Source organism: Eulemur rufifrons, chromosome 2 (assembly GCF_041146395.1).
Source record: "Eulemur rufifrons isolate Redbay chromosome 2, OSU_ERuf_1, whole genome shotgun sequence".
Taxonomy (NCBI): domain Eukaryota; kingdom Metazoa; phylum Chordata; class Mammalia; order Primates; family Lemuridae; genus Eulemur; species Eulemur rufifrons.
In genome coordinates, this window is record NC_090984.1 from 37,169,245 (window position 1) to 37,190,405 (window position 21,161).

Sequence of the window (21,161 nt, forward strand, 5' to 3'; positions counted from 1 at the left end):
TGTTTTAATAGTTCTGTCAGTTTTAATATGATTTCTGTTAATTTAACAGAAATCATCTGTTATACTGCTGAACCACCTACCCCTGCATAGCACACAACTGTTAAAATGTAAATTGCTCAACTATTTTTAGCTGCTGCTGAAAAAAAATTCCTGTCTTCGGGAATAATGATTTGAGGCATTGTGTTCATTTTGTTTATCAAGCAGCTATTCAGCCTCTAGTGGGCCCAAGTGCTTATGTAAGCAAAAGCTTTTAAGAATGCCTGCAGCTGCAATCCAACCTTCCAGGTAGGCTGCAGGTTCAGAGCACAGCTGCCCTAGGCTGCATAAAACTCAGATCCATCTGGAACTGAGTTTCAAAGAGGATTTCAAATTCGACTTTTCACGTATCACACGATAGAGGAGGCGGGGAAGAACACAGAAAAGAAGGCAGGCAAACAACCAAAAAGATGATATCTCTACTTTAGCCTTAATAAAAAATAAAAAGCTCAGACCCATGCTGCTCCTTCTAGATTACTACTTGCCAAGCCGGATATTCCATTCAGTCTATACTTCGATGAGCTGTGACTCATCCGGCAGCACCTGCGCCCATGTGTTAAGTACTTCCAAATAAAAGCCCAACAGCCATTTACACAACAAAGAGATGTACCCTACAAGGCACGGGGCCTCAATCCAACAGCCTCACTCCTGATTTGTTCTAAGCAAAGGGAGAGGAATAAAAAAAAAAAAAAAACCTTCCTTCCTTGTACCAGAGATTTTAAAATTGTAGGTGGATTTATGATGTGGGTTCATTTACAAATATTTTTACTCCTTTAAAGAATAAACCATATTTAAAAGCACAAACACCCTTACAGTATTAGATTATCAAGGCCATTAATGACTGTTCCACCAAACCTTTCCAACCTCCTTCATCAAAGCCTTTTATTCTCAAAGGATACATTTTTGAGCAAAAAGGGATCAACAAACTAGTTGCTTGAAAGCTTTCCTGATGCTAGGCTGAAGTTAGGATAGGCTTAATGAAGGCTTTAAAATCCACAAGGGCTTCACAATGAACATCTGACTTGGTGATTTATGCATATTAATAACCTCAGTCCTACTGAGGCAAGCTGAGCCAAACATGTCCTCCGAATCTTAATGTCTTTAGCTCCATTGGGATTATTACAAATGTAAATTTCTAAGATTTTCAACTATTAATCTCTGTCTGTCCTCCTGTTCAGCAACATAATGACTAATTAAACATCAAAAGACCTGTACAGGAGATCATCTTTGACAGCTACCGGCCTAGTCCACTTCCCAAGAGGGTAATTCAAATGACAGGGACATGGAATAAGAGCATATGAGTTAGCTACAAATCATCACAGAGAAATCTAAAAACCTAAAATTAAATGTGGACTTAATCAATGATTTCATTCAGCAGTGAACAGTTACTATGTAAAGTACGCCCATTTTGGCAAGGAAATACTGAATACTTGAAATTAGTTTGTTTACCATCAAGTAAAAAAAGGGTACTTACAGAAGAAGGCAAACCAGGAGGCACCTTTCTGACTTTCTTTGCTTGCAAAGGATCTGCACATGGAAAACAATATATTTCATCAACATAGTAAGAAAAATCAGACTTCAAATGAATGGGAAACAATTTTTTCCCCTAGCGTCTTTCTTGTTTTCTAAAATTTGGGAGTAAACAGGGAAATACAAGAATGGGGGCTTCATTCCTTTTAACTGGTTCTAGTGCAAAACAGGTTCTTCTAATAAAGTGATACATTCTGAAAATATATAATCCATACATTTGGGAAGAGGACAGCAAATAAAGAGAAACAAGAAAGAAAACAACAAACCAATAAACAGATATGAGGGAAGGGAATGAACATTTCTTAACCTGTTATGTGCCAAGAACTATACTTAGGGACTTTACATCATTTATCCCAGTTTCATTTGCAGAGGGGCACTTGGTGCAACAAGTCATGTTAATAATAAGATTCCTGGCTGTGCATGGTGGCTCATGCCTATAATCGCAGCACTTTGGGAGGCCAAGGCAAGAGGATCATTGGAGGCCAGGAGTTCAAGACCAGCCTGAGCCACATAGAGAGACCCTGTCTCTACAAAAAAATTAAAAAAATTAGCTGGGCATGGTGGCATGTGCTTATAGGCCCAGCTACTCAGGAGGCTGAATCAAGAGGATCACTTGAGCCCAGGAGTTTGAGGTTACAAAGAACTATGATGATGCTACTGGACTCTAACCTGGGTGACAGAAAGAGACCCCATCTCAAAAATAAATAAATAAATAAATAAAATTCCTTAACATACAAATTTAGTTTCTGCATCACATTGAGAATTAGATTAGGTATAAAGCATATTTAAAAAACTAACAGCTAATGCTATGCTATAATTTATTATAGTAAATTTTATTTGCAATAAAATTTAAAGAATGAAAAATAAGGCTATAATGTGTAGATATGCCACATAAACTACTGAATGTGGGCATTGATACATATAATATCATACAGTATTGAGTAAGAACATTTCCCTTAAAAATGTGTGGCTAAATTGCAACTCCAGCACTAATTATTGTACAACTCACCCTTTAATGTTTATATTTATTTCCAGGAAATAACTTGATAGAGAAAGTATATTTCTTTCTAAAGACAATTCATCAATAAATGAAAACATGAGTATTTTCATATGCTAACCAGCCTCACTTAGTATTTTAATTTTACTTAGCTGTAAAATTTAAAACTTGTTCATCTTCTTTCTTGTAAAATAAAGTGATAAACATAACTTTCCAATCTTACATAAATAATGGATCAAATTCAGGATTTTCAGAGGGGTTCAGTATTAGAAAGAGAGAACACATGAGGAGGGCGATGTAAAGTATATTTTTGAAAACTGTAAAAATGAGAATTAAACCAGCACAGTACAGTTATGCCTATGTATCCATGGGGGATTGGTTCTAGGACCCTCTGAGGATACCAAAATTCACGATACTCAAGTCCCTGAAATAAAATGGTATTTTATTGGTACCATTATATGGTACAGTATTTGCATATAATCTACACATATCCTACATATACTTCCAATCATTGCTAGATTACTTATAATACCTAATACAGTGTAAATGCTATGTAAATAGTTATTTTACTATATTGTTTAGGGAATAATGACAAGAAAAAAGTCTGTACATATTCTGTACAGACACAACGATCTGTTTTTTTAATTTTTCTATTTGTGGTTGGTTGAAACCGTGGATGTGGAACCCATGGATATGGAGGACTGACTACATTTTCCTAGATCATAAATGACACAATACAAACATGCAGTTTAACCCATTTCAATTTGGGCTGGGAATTCTGTACAGTGAATATCCCAGGAGGCTGCAAAGCAAAAAAAGCAACTTTATAAGTAGCATGTGAAAAAATTTTATACCATAAAAAGGGGAAAAAGCATTCATTAGCATCTGTGCCCCTACCCCAAGAGGCAGCCTATATTTCCTTAATACAGAAGTGTCAAAGATAAGCACTGTATCTGTGTCTGTGTAAAACTTAAAGCCCAATTCCTCACAACTAATGCAGCATCCCTTGAGCAAAAGCCACACTCTGGGCTGAGCGCAGTGGCTCATGCACTCAGTAATCCCAAAGCTTTGGGAGGCCAAAGCAGGAGGTTTATTTGAGGCCAGGAGTTCGAGACCAGCCTGGGCAGCACAGAAAGATCCTGTGTCTATAAAAATAAAAAAATACATGCCTACAGTCCTAGCTACTCAGAAGGCTGAGGCAGAAGGATCCCTGGAGATTGAGGCTGCAATGAGCTACGATCACACCACTGCACTCCAGCCTGGGCAACAGAGCAAGACTCTGTCTCAAGCAAAACCCAAACAAAACAAAACAAAAAGGCCATATTCTATATCAACACAGTCAATTTAACTGCCCCTACCAGTTTGAAGCCAATCACTCTATTTTGGAGTCATTTCTAGGAGATGATATTGCTACTTAGTTTAGGCCAGTTTTTCCCTGCCTCATGAATAGAAATTTTTCTTTTGTATCTCATCATTAGCTATCACTATAAAATGACATATTAATATAAAATGCCTGATTTAACTCATGAGCCTGGGATTCACAGTTTACTTTTGAGAGCCTGCAAAATATAACAGTTAAGAGAGTAAGCTGGCTGGATTCAAATTTCAGCTCCATCATACAGCAGCTGGGTGAGCTAAGGTAAGCCACTTAACCTCTTTGAGCTTCAGTTACCTCATCCATAAAAAGGTGATAACACCTCCTTTTGTGTATTTCATATACTATGACAATACATGAAAGCAACTCAGGCCAGTACCAAACACAGCATGACACTTAACAGATTTCAGCCATTATTATTAGGTTTATATTAAAATGTGAGGCAAAATGATTATAAATTGTACAATTAGGTACTATTCTGCACAATGTTGATTTCCTAAAGGACCCAAATAGTTTGAGCAGATGAGGTTGGTGTAGATAATCTCTGAAGTCCTTTTAAACTCTGAGATTTTATCAATAACTGCAATGCCAAGAAAGAGTGGCTAAGACTAAGAAAGAATAATGAAGAATGTAATAATAATCCACTGGTATTCACATAGGAGATGGGTGGGCCTCCCTAGGCATCAAGAGAACCACCATATCCCTACTCAGCCTTGGTTGAGTTACTTAGCTTCTCTGGATCTTGGTTCCTCATTTGTAACAAGAGGTTAAAATTACAAGGTCGTAATTATAACTGTAATTTGTAAAGAGGTAGTGTGTACAGCATCATTCCTAGCATGCAGGGGACAACAATAGTATTCACCATCAGAATGAAAATGAAAAAGATGTATATTTTAACTTATAGCAAACCTGAATTTTAAGTCTGATTTTTTATGAAATCTACCCCCCTTTTTCTAATTGTTGCAATAATTTCCCCCTAAACTTTTAGTAATAGTATATTGGTATGTATTACTGCCTTCTGTCACAGTATTTACTTATATAGCATACTAATAAGATATTTTTCTAGCATGACACTGACACATATAGACTCAAATGAATGTTCCTACCCTGACTAACTCATTAGATAGGAAAACAAGAGTGGAGACAGAGAAATGCATTTACAATTTATCATTTCTTTCATAACAAAAAGTATACTTGTCTAAATCATCTGGGCTGACTTTAACAGTGCACATACTAAATCATCCATAATACTGAGAAGTGGACACATCTAATCAGAGTTTTCTACGCTGAATGTGATGATCCATCATTATACCCTTTTATACCTTCAAGCATACCCTAACCCTGGAGACTAGAAATATTTCACCAATATATAGGTTTAACAGAAGGTAGATACACAAATTGGAAGCAGTCTACAAATATTTGTGCAATGAATAACTGTGACATACATTCTTTTGGTGGACTATATTTATTTTAGAAGCTGGCCTCCTTTAATGTAAACATACTTTATGGCTTTAATTTTCTTATATAAAGGATCTTTGGTAGGAATCACCAAAAATTCTGACGTTTAAACATAGATTGAATAAGGCATCAGAGAACACCTGAGGCTTACTGTAAACACCAACATAAAACAGACTGGCCTGGTTGGAAAGACATAAAAGAAGGAAACTAAAAAAACAAAAAATGGGGCTTGAATGCTTAATATGTAATAGGGTTTCCTTTTCAGGTGATGTTTTGGAACTAGACAGGGGTGATAGCTGTACAACATTGTGAATGTAGTTTATGCCACTTAATTGTATACCTTAATATAGCTAATTTTACCTCAGTTTAAAAAAAAACTGTGGAGTAGAAGCAATTAATATACAAACACTGAACTTAGAGTCAGAAAATCTTAAATTTTATCCTGGGTAAACCACCTGCTAATTATATGAGTGTGTCCTCTTTTGAGCCTTTTCTTTGAGACAGACTCTTGATCTGCTGCCTAAGCTAGAGTACACTGGCATCATCATAGCTCGCTGCAACCTCAAACTTCTGGGCTAAAGATCTTCCTGTCGCAGCCTTGGAGTAGCTGGAACTACAGGTTCAAGTCACCATGCCTGGCTAATTTTAAAGAATTTTTTGTAGAGACTGGGTCTCACTGTTACCCTGCTGGTCTCGAACTCCTGGCCTCAAGGGATCCTTTAGTCTCCCCTCCCAAAGTGGTAGAATTATAGGCATGAGCCATCGTTTGCCCAGCAAAGCCTTGGCTGTTATGTTAAAATCTAGGATTATATCCACTGCCTAGCAGGGCTGCTGTATTAACGAGATGAGAATATATATCAAATCACTTTGTAAACTGTTCAGTATCACAACAACTTTAGTAAAAAAAAAAAAAAATAAAATAGGTGTTAATATTAGAACATGAAATTTTAATTATAAGAAAAACTCGGCTTAAAAACTTACAGTTTAACTTCAATAATTAAGTTCTATTTTTTCCTACTTATTTCCTCATATTGAAGTCCAAACAAGACTATTAAATTGGTTGTTTGAAACTTATTAAAAATTATAGCTTAGAGAGCCATTCAAAATTACTTGTGGCCAACCCTTTAATAAAAAACTTATGATGGATTTGTAAAAGTAAACATTTTGATTTCATTTATTAGATATCTAATAGACATATTATTTTTATGCATATAAGCCCTAACATCAACATGATACCCAAGAATCCAAATTTCTTCTAATTAAAAGCATGGCCAGAAGTACAGACTAAGGGAGAAAAAAAAAAAAAAAAGAAAGAAAGATTTGTAGGATGGGATTTGTTCAATGATAACACTCACCAAGTGCTGCAGAGTCATGGAGAGGTCTTCTCCTGGAACTTGTGGTAGAGAATGAATAGTATGGTGTCCCAGGTTTTCCTGAAGAAGACAGCTGTGCTGGGCTCCCAAGCCCTAGATCTTGTCTCAGGAGACTAGACTATAAAATAAGGCCAAGGAAACAAATTATCTTCCTGCTGATCCCAACCCAAACCTGAAAATTTCATCATTTCTGAATTATTAATAGTATCTTCAGCAATGCCTTGAATTTAAGAAACACTCAGGCCAGGCATGGTGGCTTATGACTGTCATTCCAGCACTCTGAAAGGCCAAGATGGGAGGACAGCTTGAGGCCAGGAGTTCAAGACTAGCCTGGGCAACACAGGTGAGATCCCATTTCTACAAAAAATTAGCCAGGCATGGTGGTGCGCACCTACAGTCCCAGCTACTTGGGAGGCTGAGGCAGGAGGATGTCTTGAGCCCAGGAATTCAAGGCTACAGTGAGCCATGATGATGGCACTATACTTCATTCAGCCTTGGGGACCGAGCAACCCTCTGTCTCTCTTTTTTTTTTTTTAAAAGGTACTTAAATAAGTACTTTTTGAATTCAGTTAGACCATTGGTTTCAGCCTATATTTTCTCTTTCTTCCCACTGTCATGCTGCCTGCTTTCTAGTAATTATGTAGATCCACACAATCTCAGGGTTGAAAGACACTTTAGTGACTATGTGGTTCCACCCTTTAGTAACCAACAATATTTCTGAAAAATAATCACCAGCCTTTGCTCTAATGCTTTCATGACCACACAAGGCAGTAGACTCTGTTCTTTTTCCTTCCCCTTTTTTTCTTTTGTGATAGCTTTCATTGTTTTCCAAGTACCAACATTTTCAAGACTAGCCATTCCTGTTTTCTTCACTTGTGTCTCATGACATGGGTTTGAGTGTCCTCCTCAACCTGCAGTTCTGAGGTGCAGCCTGTTAGGAACCTGGCTGCACATCACCGCCGAGCTCTGCTCCCCTCTACCCGCTGTCTGTGGAAAAATTGTCTTCCATGAAACCCAGGAAGCTGGCCGCCCAGCAGGAGGTGAGCAGTGGGCGAGCACTTCATCCATACTGACAGCCACTGCTCCCCATTGCTAGCATCACTGCATGACCTCCACCTCCCCCTCCCCACCCATGGAAAAATTATCTTCCATGAAACTGGTCCTTGGTGACAAAAATGTTGGGGACTGCTGCTTCTCACCATCCCTGACACTGTCCTCTGGATTTATTTTCAGTTTGTCAAAGTCTCTTGTAAAATAGAATGGAGGAGGACAATGCCCCAGATGTGGCCTGAATAGTGTGAAGTAGTTTTCAACACTGTGTTTAAACAACCCATTTGTGTTAGCTCATATCGAGAGGTTAAGAATGATAACACTCTGTGGCTCTTCATTTTGTTGCATGTGCTGCTATTAAGTCATGTCCTTCCAATGTTGTACTTGTTCAGTTTGTGCTTTTTGGTCTCAAGTACAAAACTTAACATTTATCTCTAATAAAATTCATCTTGCTCTATTTGGTCCGTAATAGTCACTTGTTCCTATCTTTCAGACTCTGAGTCTGTCAACCAATGTATCTGCTAGCCTTTCTAATGTCTAGACATCAAAACTGTGGTTAAGAAAAACTCATCAGGATGACAAGGCTGAGGAGAGAGCCCTGAGATATGCAATAGTGACATAATGAGAATTTGTCAAATGCTTTACTGAAATCCAGAGATTCAGCAGCACTAACCCAGTAACCCTATCGTAAAATAAATGATGTTTGGCAGAATTTGGCTCCAAAATTTCTGGTAGCTGAGATGAAATGAGATTATACAGACTTGAAAGATAAGAGAGGGAAAGAAGACCTCGAACAGAAAGGGTGTTGAATATACTTGAGAGGATACTCTCAAGTGAAAAGAGCTGTTTCCTCTAGTACATTTACTAATTTCCCATCATATATTTAATACCCCTTAGTGCCACCACCAGACTCTTGCTGGCTGTCATTTCAGCCACTGAGTATCCTAAGGTACCAAGAAATAAACCTCAGCTCTGGTAAGAAAGAATCGGCATAAGTTTGGAATAATAGTCATAGTAGCCCAGTCTCTGCCTCCATTCTAATAGTTAAGAAAAGCTCTCATCTAAATGACTTTTTTTTTTTTTTTAATGTTTCTGCTTTAAAAAAAATTTAGGGAAAATTCATATAACATAAAATTAACAATTTAAAGGTGTTTCATCAGTGGGATTCAATACATTCATAATCTTGCTCAACCATCATCATCATCCAGTTCCAAAATATTTTCATCGCCCCAAAAGGAAACTCCATACTCACTAAACAGTTACTTCCCCTCCTCCTGGCAACTACCAATCTGCTTTCTGTGTCTATGGATTTGCCTATTCTGGATATTTAACATATATGAAATCATATTATACAACATGTGGCCTGTGTGTCTGACTTCTTTCACTTAACATAATGTTTCTGAAGTTTATCTACACTGTAGCATGTATCAGTACTTCATTCCTTTTTAGGGCTGAATGATATTCTATTGTATGGCTATCCCACAATCTTTTAATCCATTCATCCATTGATGGCCATTTTTGTTATTTCTAGCTTTGAACTACTGTGAATAGTGCTGCTATGAACATTCATGTGCAAATATTTGAGCACCGGTTTTCAATTCTTTTGGATATATAGCTAGCAGTGCAATTGCTGGGTCACATGTAATTCTATGTTTAACTTTTTGAAGAACTGTTTAACTGTTTTCCACAGCAGCTGCACAATTTTACATTCCTACCTGCAACATATGAAGGTACCAACTTTTCCAAATCCTTGCCATCACTTGTTAATTTCTGTTTGTTTGCTTTTTAAATTATGGCCATCCTTGTGGAGTAAAGTGGTATCTTACTGTAGTTTTGATTTTCATGACCTTAATGATTAGTGATATTGAACATCTTTCCATGGGCTTGATGGATATCTGAGTATCTTCTTTGGAAAAATGTCTAAGTTCTTTGCCCATTTTCTAATCTGGTTTTCTTTTTGTTGTTGTATTGAAAGAGTTCTGTATGTGTTCTGGATACTAGACCCTTATCAGATAATATGGGTTTCAGATATTTTCTCTTATTCTGTAGGTTGTCTCTTCACTGTCTTGATAATGTCCTTTGATGCACAGATGTTTTCAATTTGGATGAAGTTTAACTTATTTTTTCTTTTGTTGCTGATTCTTTTGATGTTGTATCTAAGAATCCACTGCCAAACCTAAGGTCATAAAGATACAGCCCTGCATTTTCTCCTGAGAATTTCACAGTTTTCATTCTTCTACAGTATGAGGAAGAGGCCCAACCTCATTCTTTTGCATGTGGACATCCAGTTGTCCCAGTATTATTTGTTGAGAAGAATACTATTTCTCTATTCAGTGGTCTCTGCATTCTTGTTGACAATCAATTGGCTATAGATGTTTGGATTTATTTCTGAACTCTCAGTTCTGTCTCATGGTCTATGTCTGTCTACCTTCTGCTGGTACCACACTGTTTTGATTACTATAACTTTGTAGTAAGTTTTGAAATTGGAAAGGGTGAGCACTCCAAATTTGTTCTTCTTTTTCAACATTGTTTTGACTATGTGAGACTTTCTTGAAATTCCATGTAAATTTGAGGATCAGCTTTTCCATTTCTGCAAAAAGAGGACATTGGAATTTTGATAGAAATTGTACTGAATCTGTAGACTGCTTTCGGGAGTATTGCCATCTTAACAATATTAAGTCTTCCAATTAATGAACACCAAATGTGTTTCCATTTATTCAGGTCTTCTTTGATTTCTTTTGGCAATGCTTTGTAGTTTCCAGTATACAAGTCTTAGACCTTGTGTTTACACTTATTACTAGGTATTTTATTCTTTTAAATAGTAATAGTAAATGGAGCTGTTTTTTTAATTTTATTTTTGGTTTCATTAGTGTATGGAAATATGACTAATTTTTATGTGCTTATCTTATATCCTGCAACTTTACTAAATTCATTTATTAGCTCTAATAGTTTTATTGTGAATTTCTTAGGATTTTCTACGTATAAGATCAGATCATCTGTAAATACTGACAGTTTTACTTCTTTTATAATTTGAATGCCTTTTATTTCTTTGATTGCCTAACTGCCCTGTTTATTTTTATTTTTAAATTTTTCTTAGAGACGGGGTCTCACTCTATCACCTAGGCTAGAGTGCAGTGGCACAATCATAGCTCACTGTAGCCTCAAACTCCTGAGCTCAAGGAATTCAACCCAACTCAGCCTCCCAAGTCACTGAGAACACAGGTATGAGCCACGACACCTGGCTCAAATTGCCCTGTTTGGAACACCAGTACAATACTGAATATAAGCGGTTAAGACCTCATCTCATTTCTGATCTTAGAGGGAAGCTTTCATGCTATTACTATCAAATATGGTATTACCTGTGGGCATTTCACAATGTCCCTTATCAAATTGAGAAAGTTCCCTCCTATTCTGAGCTTGCTAAATGTTAACATCATGAAAAGGTGTTGAATTGTGTCAGATTATTTTTCAGGCATCAATTGAAATGATCATGTGGTATTTTCCCCTTCATTCTATTAATGTGGTAGATTACACTGATTAATTTTCATGTTGAACTAGCTTTGCATTCCTGGGATAAAACTCACTTGGTTATGAAGTATAATCCTTTTAATATGCTCCTGGACTCGGTTTGCTAGTATTTCATAAAGGATTTTTACAACAATATTCAAAAAGGGATATTGATTGGTAGTTTCCCTTGTCCTGTAGTATCTTTGTCTGGCTTTTGTATCAGGATAATGCTGGCTTCATAGGATGAGTTAGGAAGTGTCAGAGAAGGACTGGCATTATATCTTCTTTAAATGAGTGGTAGAATTCACTAGTGAAGCCATTTAGTTCTGGATTTTTCTATACTGGGGGGATTTTTATTACTATTAGGTCATTAAATATGAAATGTCTGATTTTGAATCAAAAGCTTATTATGTCTCAAATAAGAAGCAGTACAATTAGTCAAAGTATGTTTCTAAACTATCGACATAGTGTTGCCATCTTAACGGTAGCTTGTTTATGTCAGCAGCAAAGACGACTGGAGAGTGAGTGGTGATGAAATTGCAGCTTGTTGAGAATTGAATCTTTTTCCTTGCAAGTAGTCGTCCAAAGCCTGGAAGAAGTGGTAGTTGGTACAAGGTCTGGTGAATATGGCAGATGACAGAGAGTTTCCAAGTCCAGCTGCTACAGTTTGAGCAGCACTGTTTGTGCAACATGTGGTCAAGCGTTGCCTTGCAAGAGAATTGGCCTGTCTCTATTGACTGATCTCAGCTGCTTAATCTCAAGCATCCTCATCATTTCATTCAGTTGTCTGTAGTAGACTTCTGCTGTAATGTACTGACCAGGTTTCATGAAGCTGTAGTGGATAATACCAGTACTGGACCACCAAACAGACACCATCAGCTTTTTTTGAATATTCAGTTTTGGACTGTGTTTCAGCACTTCATCTTTATCCAATCATCATGGCGAATGCTTGTGATTGCCAAAAAGAATCCATTTTTCATCACACATAACAATATGGTGTACAAATGGTTCGCTTTTATGTTGTGACAGCAAAGAAAGGCAAGCTTCCGGACGATTTCTCTTCTGATGCTTGTTTAATTCATGCAGTACTCATTCATCCAGCTTCTTTACCTTGCCCATTTATTTCAAATGGCCCAATATTGTTGGAATAGTAACATCAAAGCTTGCTGCTAATTCATGCATAGGTTGAGATGGGATACACTTCCATTACAGCTTTTGGTTCATCATTATCCAACTTGTTCTCAGGTTGCCCACGTGACTCATTTTCTTCTTTTCTTTTTTTTTCTTTTTGAGGCAGAGTCTCACTCTGTTGCCCGGGCTAGAGTGCCATGGCGTCAGCCTAGCTCACAGCAACTTCAAACTCCTGGGCTCAAGTAATCCTACTGCCTCAGCCTCCCAAGTAGCTGGGACTACAGGAATGTGCCACCATGCCCAGCTAATTTTTTCTATATATTTTTAGTTGTCCAGCTAATTTCTTTCTATTTTTAGTAGAGACAGGGTCTCGCTCTTGCTCAGGCTGGTCTCGAACTCCTGACCTCAAGCAATCCTCCGGCCTCGGCCTCCCAGAGTGCTAGGATTATAAGCGTGAGCCACCGCACCTGGCCACGTGACTCATTTTCAAGATTAAAATCACCAGAATGGAACTTCTCAAACCATCAACGTACTGTACATTCATTAGCCACATCCTTTCCAAGCACTTCATTGATATTTTAAGCTGTCTGTGCTGCACTGGTTCCACGATGGAACTCATATTTGAAAATAACATGAATTTTTGACTTATCCATGGTTTCACAAAAATTGCTCTAAAAATAATTTGATAATCACAAGCCAAAAGGTGCATTTGAAAGACTGAGGATGTACCTTCACAATAAAAATAAAACAAGAAGTGTCAAAGTGAAATGTCAGAGATATCAATTGTCAAACTTAGTACTTAAGGAAACTGGACATTTCATACTTAATAACCTGACTCTGTGGAACCATGGATGTGAATGAAATTACCCAAAGAGATTGAAAACGGATGAGACCCAAGGACCCTGAGGAACAATAGCATTGGGGGCTGGGGGTGGGGGTGGGGAGGAATCATCAGAGAGAGAGAGGGAAAATGGGGAGGTGGTGGAGTCACGGAGATCAAGAGGAGATTTTCAAGAAAAAAGAAGTGATCCGTGGAGATAAATGTTATGTAAAAGTCAAACAAGGTAAGGCTAAAAGGAGTCCTTTGCATCTGACAAATAGATCTTAAAAAACGTAGCTATGTGACATAAGATACCTTAATTTGCTTAATATATAGTAACTGTTTTACTATATATATGTAGCCTATGTTGTAAACCTCAAATATATACAATAAAATTTATTTTAAAATGGGAAAAAAAAAATAATAATAACCTGACTCTGCTTTGTCAGTCTAGCTAAAAGTTTGTCAATTTTGTTGCTCTTTTTAAAGAACCAACTTTTGATTTTGTTGATTCTTTCCACTATCTTCTATTCTCTATTTTCTTTTCTTTCTTTCTTTCTTTTTTTTTTTTTTGAGACAGAGCTCTGCTCTCTTGTGCTGGCTAGAGTAAAATGGTGTCATCATAGCTCACTGCAACCACAAACTCTTAGGCTCAAGTAATCCTCCTGCCTCCAGAGTAGCTGGGACTAGGTGTGCATGCCACCACAATCCGCTAATTTTTTCTATTTTTGGTAGAGGGGGTCTGGTCTTGGACTCTGGACCTCAAGTGATCCTCTTGCCTCAGCCTCCCAGAATGCTAGGATTACAGATGTGAGCCACTGTACCCGGCCTATTCTCTATTTTCTTTATTTCTGCCCTAATCTTTATTATTTCCTTTCTTCTGCTGGCTTTCAGTTTAGTTCTTCTTTTCTAGTTTCATAAAGTGTAAAGTTATATTATTGATGTGAGAGCTTGCACCTTTGAAAATGTAGGCATTTGTAAGTATAAATTTCCCTTTGATCATGGCTTTTGCTGCATCTCATAAGTTTTGCTATGTTGTTTTTCATTTTCATTTGATGTTTCAGTTTCTTTAAAGCTTATTCAACAATGCTGGAACACAAATGAAGCAATCAATGTACTACACCAGCCAAAGTCATTCACTGTATCTTTCAGAATTACTCATAATTAAGAATGTCATTTTTTCAGACTACTCAAAAGGTAAATTCTTCTATGGGAAATGTTGATATATTCCCTTATAAAGGATAAAAGTGGGGAGAAGATGATTTCAATCACCAGAAAATATGAGGTATACGTGAAAAGGCTATATAATACCAATGTAATTATTTAGCATTAATTGCAACACATTCCAACAGATACAATGTTCAGCAGATTGGGAGAGAAAGGTGTCATTATCAGACATAAAGGAGAAACAGTCCCCCTTAAAATAATAATCTCTGGAAGAAATGATAAAAGGGATAAAAATGATCAATATAAACAATACATGTATATGTACTTTCTATTTATAAAATAGACTGTGAACTATGGATTTTTAGATGATGTTAAATGTCTAAGAGCAGTGTGACCTAGGAACCCTTAAGTCTTCCATAGATGTTATAGTCAAATTTCCATTGTCACATCTGTTTTGCATTTCTTTCTTTCATTTTGCCCATGTTAGGGACATTCAACATTTCTCAAATAGCAAGATCAGAATATGACTCATAGCATGCTAGATGGAACATACTATTACCACATGATTGATGGCAGGGGTCACGTACTTAGAAGTTTTCCTTTTAAACATCATTGGTCTTTCAGTAGGATGTTCCCTGCTTTGTGCCAAACTGATTTGCATTAATATCAGTTTGTTTTGAGGCACCTGCTATTGTTTTTTTTTTTTTTATTACTTTATCTGTATTTTCTCATGTGGAAGGCACATATGAGGCTGGTCACTGTGCACACATAAACAAACACATGAGAGGAGAAGGACATTTGTATGTCTCTTAACAGCATCCCTCACAACATTCCCTGGCATACAAATTCTTATGGACATATATAAGACAATGACCAATATGACAGGGGTCGACAAACCACAGCCCATAGGTCAAAGTGGGCCTGTTTTTAAAAATACTTTTCTTGAAACACAGTCTCACCCATTCACTTATGTATAGGCTATAGCTGTTTTCATGCAACAATGTAAGAGTTCAGTGTTGCAAGAGAAAATGTATGGTCTGCAAAACCTAAAATATTTACTATCTGGCCTTTTTTATAAAGTGTTTTTTTGAACCTAATCTAACGCTTTGAAGGGGAGACAAAGGATTGAGTTTGGAGGCTGGTGAAGAGAAGTCTGTCCACTTAAGTAATAAGGTAAAAACAGATAAACTTTCAGATGAGTAAAATTTAGTTGGTGAGCTGTTTCTTCAAAGAAGTCAAATTGTTACTTATAATAAAGACTCATAGAGGCATGAAATCTAAACGATGAATAGGAAAGTACATTTCTTACATTTCTAAAAGTAGAATGAACACCTACAAAACTGCTGATGTCCTGGAAACAGCACTGGTTTTGCAGTTAGCGGCCCTGAGTTCAAATACTGACTGGTGATCTTGGGCGAATTATCTTAACATTTTTGAGTATGTTTCCTCTTCTTTAAATGGGTATGTTACTAGTAGCTAACAGGGTAGCTGGGAGAAGTAAGGCTTAAAAGTAAAGGTATATAGCATGGTTATCGGCCCTAGTTAATAAAAAACAGTGGCATTTTTTTCTTTCCCTATAAATCACCACATTCTAAATATCACAAAAGAATGAAAATAAGATGAATGACATTTTTATTCTGTTTCTTGGGCACAAACCCTTTGTCCTAAGCAAGTGACCTGAGGTTTCAGAAGATCCCGTCTGCTCTGAATCCAAACTGGCTGGGTTACAACTCCCAATGGCTATGGTAAGAAAGGATGTTGGAAATCGGCAAGAGAATAGGGGCTGAAGTGACAGACCCCTAGAGAGAAGGTTGACAATTAGAGGTTAAGTCCAAAGAAAGGTGTGACAGATTCAAGCAATATAAATCAAGATCAAGAATAAAGAGAAAATGTCAACTTATTCTCAAATGATTCAGCAGAAGTATGTACATTTGTGTGTATAAGGTCATATACAGCATACACACACACAGAGTGAAAGAAAAGGAGTATGTACACAAACATAGTGAAATGTTAATTGATGACTCCTCATGAAGAGCAAGTGGACATTCATTGTATTATTATTCAACCTTTTCTGTGTTATTTTCTGGTTTATAATTTTTCAAAATAAAAAGTAGGAGTAAAGTAGAACAAATATCAAAGATCCACTAGTGTGTTTTCAAATGTACCATCTCAGTTAGTATTTATAGCAATCTCATTAAGTACTATATAGATTTTATATATTATATGGATAACACGTAGTAGAACCCTAATAAAATCTAGGTCTGTTCAGAAAGCCCTTTCCTCAATACAAGACTTCTGAAACAGTTTGCTAACCGAATTATCATTTATAAGACTGTTAATTTGAAAAAATATAAGTAGTTTATAAATAAATTTGTAGATTATAATCCTAAATCTGAGTTGTCTATAGAATACATAATGGTAGACTTTGCATATTTGAATACAGTAAAGGAAGAAAAAAAAGAACAAATATTGTTAGGAAAAAAAAGTTTACTTGTTACAATTTTAGTGTTGACAAACTTTTCTCCTCACAATAGACAAATCAGGCAATGCACTTAGGAAATGCCCTGTCTTCTGGCTCCATAATGAATATAAATGCCAAAAAAGATACAGAGGCTATATTTCACTCACAGCAATTGACTGTTTCCCCTATTTAATCTGTATCATGATCCATATGATTAGGTAAGATAAAGATAGGAAAAATTGTTTCTTTTTAAGAATGCAAGATCATATTTTATCCTGTTCACTAAAATGAGTTGTTCATCATTATAAGAAACAAAAAAGAAGTATAAGACCACACTGTCTCCACAAGGACTTGACAATCTAAGAAATAATATCTGGGAAACCACTGAGGAAACATAATTAAAAAAATCAAGGGCTAAATTAAGAAACTCTAACATTTTTATATTCTGCCACTAATAAGATAATATATTTTTCCTTTATTTGATTCTTCAAACATTTAAGTAATACTAAAGCACAAACTATTTTATTTTTCTTTTCCTAAAATTAGATATCAGCTCATATTATTGATTTTTCTGCCTGCCTAAAACAAATGAGAAGCGCTATTGATTACCACTGATCTTGTCCTGAAGGTATCTCAGGCAAAAAGAATACACAAATATCCCAGAGGACAGGGTACTAGGCAAAGCAGTTTTATTCTGGCGAGCTGTCTTATTCAAGGTAGAATTAGTATTCAGAAATGACATAGTACTAATTTCTTAACATATTCTTAGAAAAGAATCTTTTTTGTAGTCATCTAGAATCTCATCTGTGAAAAATGCATCTAATACTGAAGAATAATCAATGAAGGGTTATCCCCTGAAACGCTGGCCTTGATTATTGTGCTAAAACCTACAGTTACATTTTGAATTACATATGACAAATCTCTAGTCTGTAAACAAAAATCCCCATTTCTTTATAAGGAACTCTAGTAGCCTCTGTGATAAACATATTTTAAGTTTTCTTTCCATCTTCATGTGCAAGAAATACCCTGACTCTCAAATGTGCAGCTGATCAGGCTATTCAGTGTAAGCCTTGATGGTGACACTAAAAGAAAGGTAAAGGAGACGGATAAAGTAGTGGGCTTGGCAACATCTTTTATTAATATGAACTCCTGGTTAATTATATTGGAAGGTACTCTAAATGTGATTTTATGGGAAGACAGAAGAACATCCTATATAAAATGGAGCTGTTCAGTAGCTAGAAAGATTGAGAACCACACTGCAATAATTTGAATATTTCTTACCCTTAAAATGGAAAATTAAGTCTTGATAATAAACAGGCTTGCTTTCTCAGAACTGCTTTTTACCATTCAATGGCTTGGCTCAAACACTGTACTAAATATACTTTACTTTCATATCCTTTCATAACTCCAGATTAAATAAGGAACCTAATTAATCCTACATCAAAAATTAGCATAATTTTATGATTAAAATTTTGAGGCAACAACTCATTATTGAATTGTTTTCTAGAAAAATAAGATACACAGTACCTAATATTATAGTCACATATCTCAAAACATTTAAAATATTTATTATGGACTCATGGAACCTCTGATCTGTGTACATTCTACAGGATTCCTTAACTTCATGCCTATCTTAAAATGGTATGCAGCTTTTAATACATAAAAGCTAAGAGCTGTTCAAAAGATTTGTTTTTTTTTTTTGAGGAGGGAGTATGCTGAAATTAACGGGACAGAAAGATATAAAATAATCATGATTAAACAGAATACACATACTGGTTAAGATTTCTCAGTTGAATTCTTTATGCTGTAATGTGTTTCTTTTGTCACTGCAAGACCAAAATATAAATTGTTCTAAGAGCAAAATTAGTGTAGTATTACCATATTTGCAATTGTTCTTTTAATTTCAAAAGAAAAATCACAGGACAGTTTAGCTATATATCCATTTGAAGTTTCAGAGGTTATGGCAGGGGAACTGGAGAGTGACAAGCCTCTCACCTCAAGTCACAATCAAATCAAAATATCAGAGGGTGAGGGCCACTCAGGGCAACAAATAAATGTTCGCCTTTAATAACATATTAGTCATCTGTTAATTTTCTACAAATGATTTTTTAAAATAATGTAGTAAGTTTCAAATCTGGAAAACACTGACATTTGTGAAATAATTGTATTATGATGCAAATTCATTTACATTGAAATTTCAGGGATATGTTAGCAATTATCAGCATGTTGTTAAAGAACTCTATCCTGAGAATCTCATTAGATAGTGATGGAAACTACAGTTGTTATCATTCTGAGAACAAAGGGATCTTGAATGAGTAATCAATAGCAACTCTGGCAGAAAATGAGACATTAATTATGATCCTCTCCAATGTTTTGTCTAAGACAAGATTTCATTAAATGCTTTGTGCAACCCGAATAGTTCCAAGTCATTACCAACACTTTGGACAATATATTAATTTGGGGGTGGGGGGCTGGGAGAGAGAAACAAAGTAAAAGAAAACCTGAGATACTTCTAATCCTTTCCTGGGTCAATAAAAATACACCAGCCACCACCAGCCAACTGTTATGCCAGTTCTTTTATAAGTCCCAAATCTTATAATCTCACCATGGTCTCTTAAAATTTAATTGTCACTGTCTATACTTAAAGTGTCATGCAGGTTTGAGAAGATAATGACAGTCATAAACCAAATGTATCCTGCCAACGCAATTGGCCCAATCTTTTTGGCTTAAAAAAGAAAATAAACTACCTATGTACTATTAAATTGCTAAAACATGGTAGTCTACCAGTTTGTTTCCCAGTCTTCTTTAATTACAAGTAACACTGGGAAAGTTTACCATTTTAATATTTCTTTTCCATTAATCCTTTTCTTTCAACTTTTCTCCTAAATCTTGCATCATCTATGAAAAGATATCCGAGTAGAGAGATTTGGGATGTAGATCAATAAAGACTTCTTGGAAATAAAAGAAATACGAAGAAAACCAGCTAAATGTCCTTTTAATATATCCAGTACTTAAAATAATTGCAAATATGCAATAAGAATGAATTTCTTTTAGGAATTTATAGGCTTCCATACAGAGTCCCTGCTTCCAAAAATGCTATAGAGGATTTCTTGAAGGCAGACTCTTATGAAGTTGGTAGTGAGCACGCTCTAAGCATGTTTTCTTCAAAGTGAGCAGTTTTTCTAAATGTCTGAATTTAGAAACTTCCTTTTTAAAAGGGGTCTCTGTAGACTGGGCACAGTGGCTCATGCCTGTAATCCTAGCACTCTGGGAGGCTGAGGAGGGAGGATCGCTTGAGGTCAGGAGTTCGGGACCAGCTTGAGCAAGAGTGAGACCCTGTTTCTACAAAAAATAGAAAAATTAGCTGGGCATCATGGTGTGTGCCTGTAGTTCCAGCTACTTGGGAGGTTGAGGCAGGTGGATCGATAGAGCCCAGGAGTTTGAAGTTGCAGTGAGCTATGATGATGCCCCTGAACTCTACCTGGGGGGCGACAGAGCAAGACTCTCAAAAAAAAAAAAAAAAAAAAAGGGCTCTCTAAATATTTCTACAGTGCTTCCAGTGTGCCTCTGAGTCTTTTCTTTAATGAATACAAAGAAGCCAGTTATGTAAGGTACTAACATTAGAAGAATAGGAAATAAAGAAATGTCATTTCTCTTTTGCTATTTTGGAAACGGTGTTATGCAGTCGTTAAGACTTTTAGAAGAGTTCTAATACCTTGAAGCCACTCCTTTCTCTTTAATACCAGCTTTCACATGTGGCAAAAGAGCACCCCCCTTCTCAATTCCTTTTATTTTCATAAGTACAATTAAGAGCAGCACAAAACCCAATATAGTATTAGGCATATAGGTAGGCATGCAATACTTCAAGAACTGAAACATTACATACTGGACATCTTTGAAAATTTGAACTTTTTATTTTAGAAAATTTCATACACACAAAAGTAGAAAAAAAGAGTATAATGAACCTTTATGTACCCATAATCCAGTTTCAATAACTGTCAACTTTCTGTTGTTCCTGCTTCATTTATTCTGCCATTTCCCAGCTCCTGTTACACTCTCCAAAATTGACAATAACCCCTTATCATGTAAGACCCCAGTGGGACACCTCTTTTTTTGTTTGTTTTGAGATGGTATCTAATCTCTGCCTATTATTTAATAGATTCTTTTCTCCTGAAATAAGTTTGCAAAAGAACAGACTTTCTGAAACAATGCTCCCAAATGGCACTAAGTATCACCAAAAGTATAATTATCAATTT

General features: G+C 36.2%; 1 protein-coding gene across 13 annotated transcripts in view; it reads right to left on the reverse strand.

Moving 5' to 3' along the window:
- The window catches only part of TCF12 (transcription factor 12), a 350,504-nt gene that overhangs the window by 77,877 nt on the left and 251,466 nt on the right, over nt 1-21,161 (reverse strand). For 12 of the 13 annotated variants that reach the window (XM_069483559.1, XM_069483534.1, XM_069483556.1 and 9 more), the window contains 2 exons: nt 6,752-6,887; nt 1,511-1,563 (listed from right to left, as the gene is read on the reverse strand). In XM_069483559.1, coding sequence (XP_069339660.1) covers nt 1,511-1,563; nt 6,752-6,887 — 189 coding nt within the window. The remainder of the gene's footprint in view (nt 1-1,510; nt 1,564-6,751; nt 6,888-21,161) is intronic. The other variant, XM_069483565.1, reaches the window with a different exon arrangement.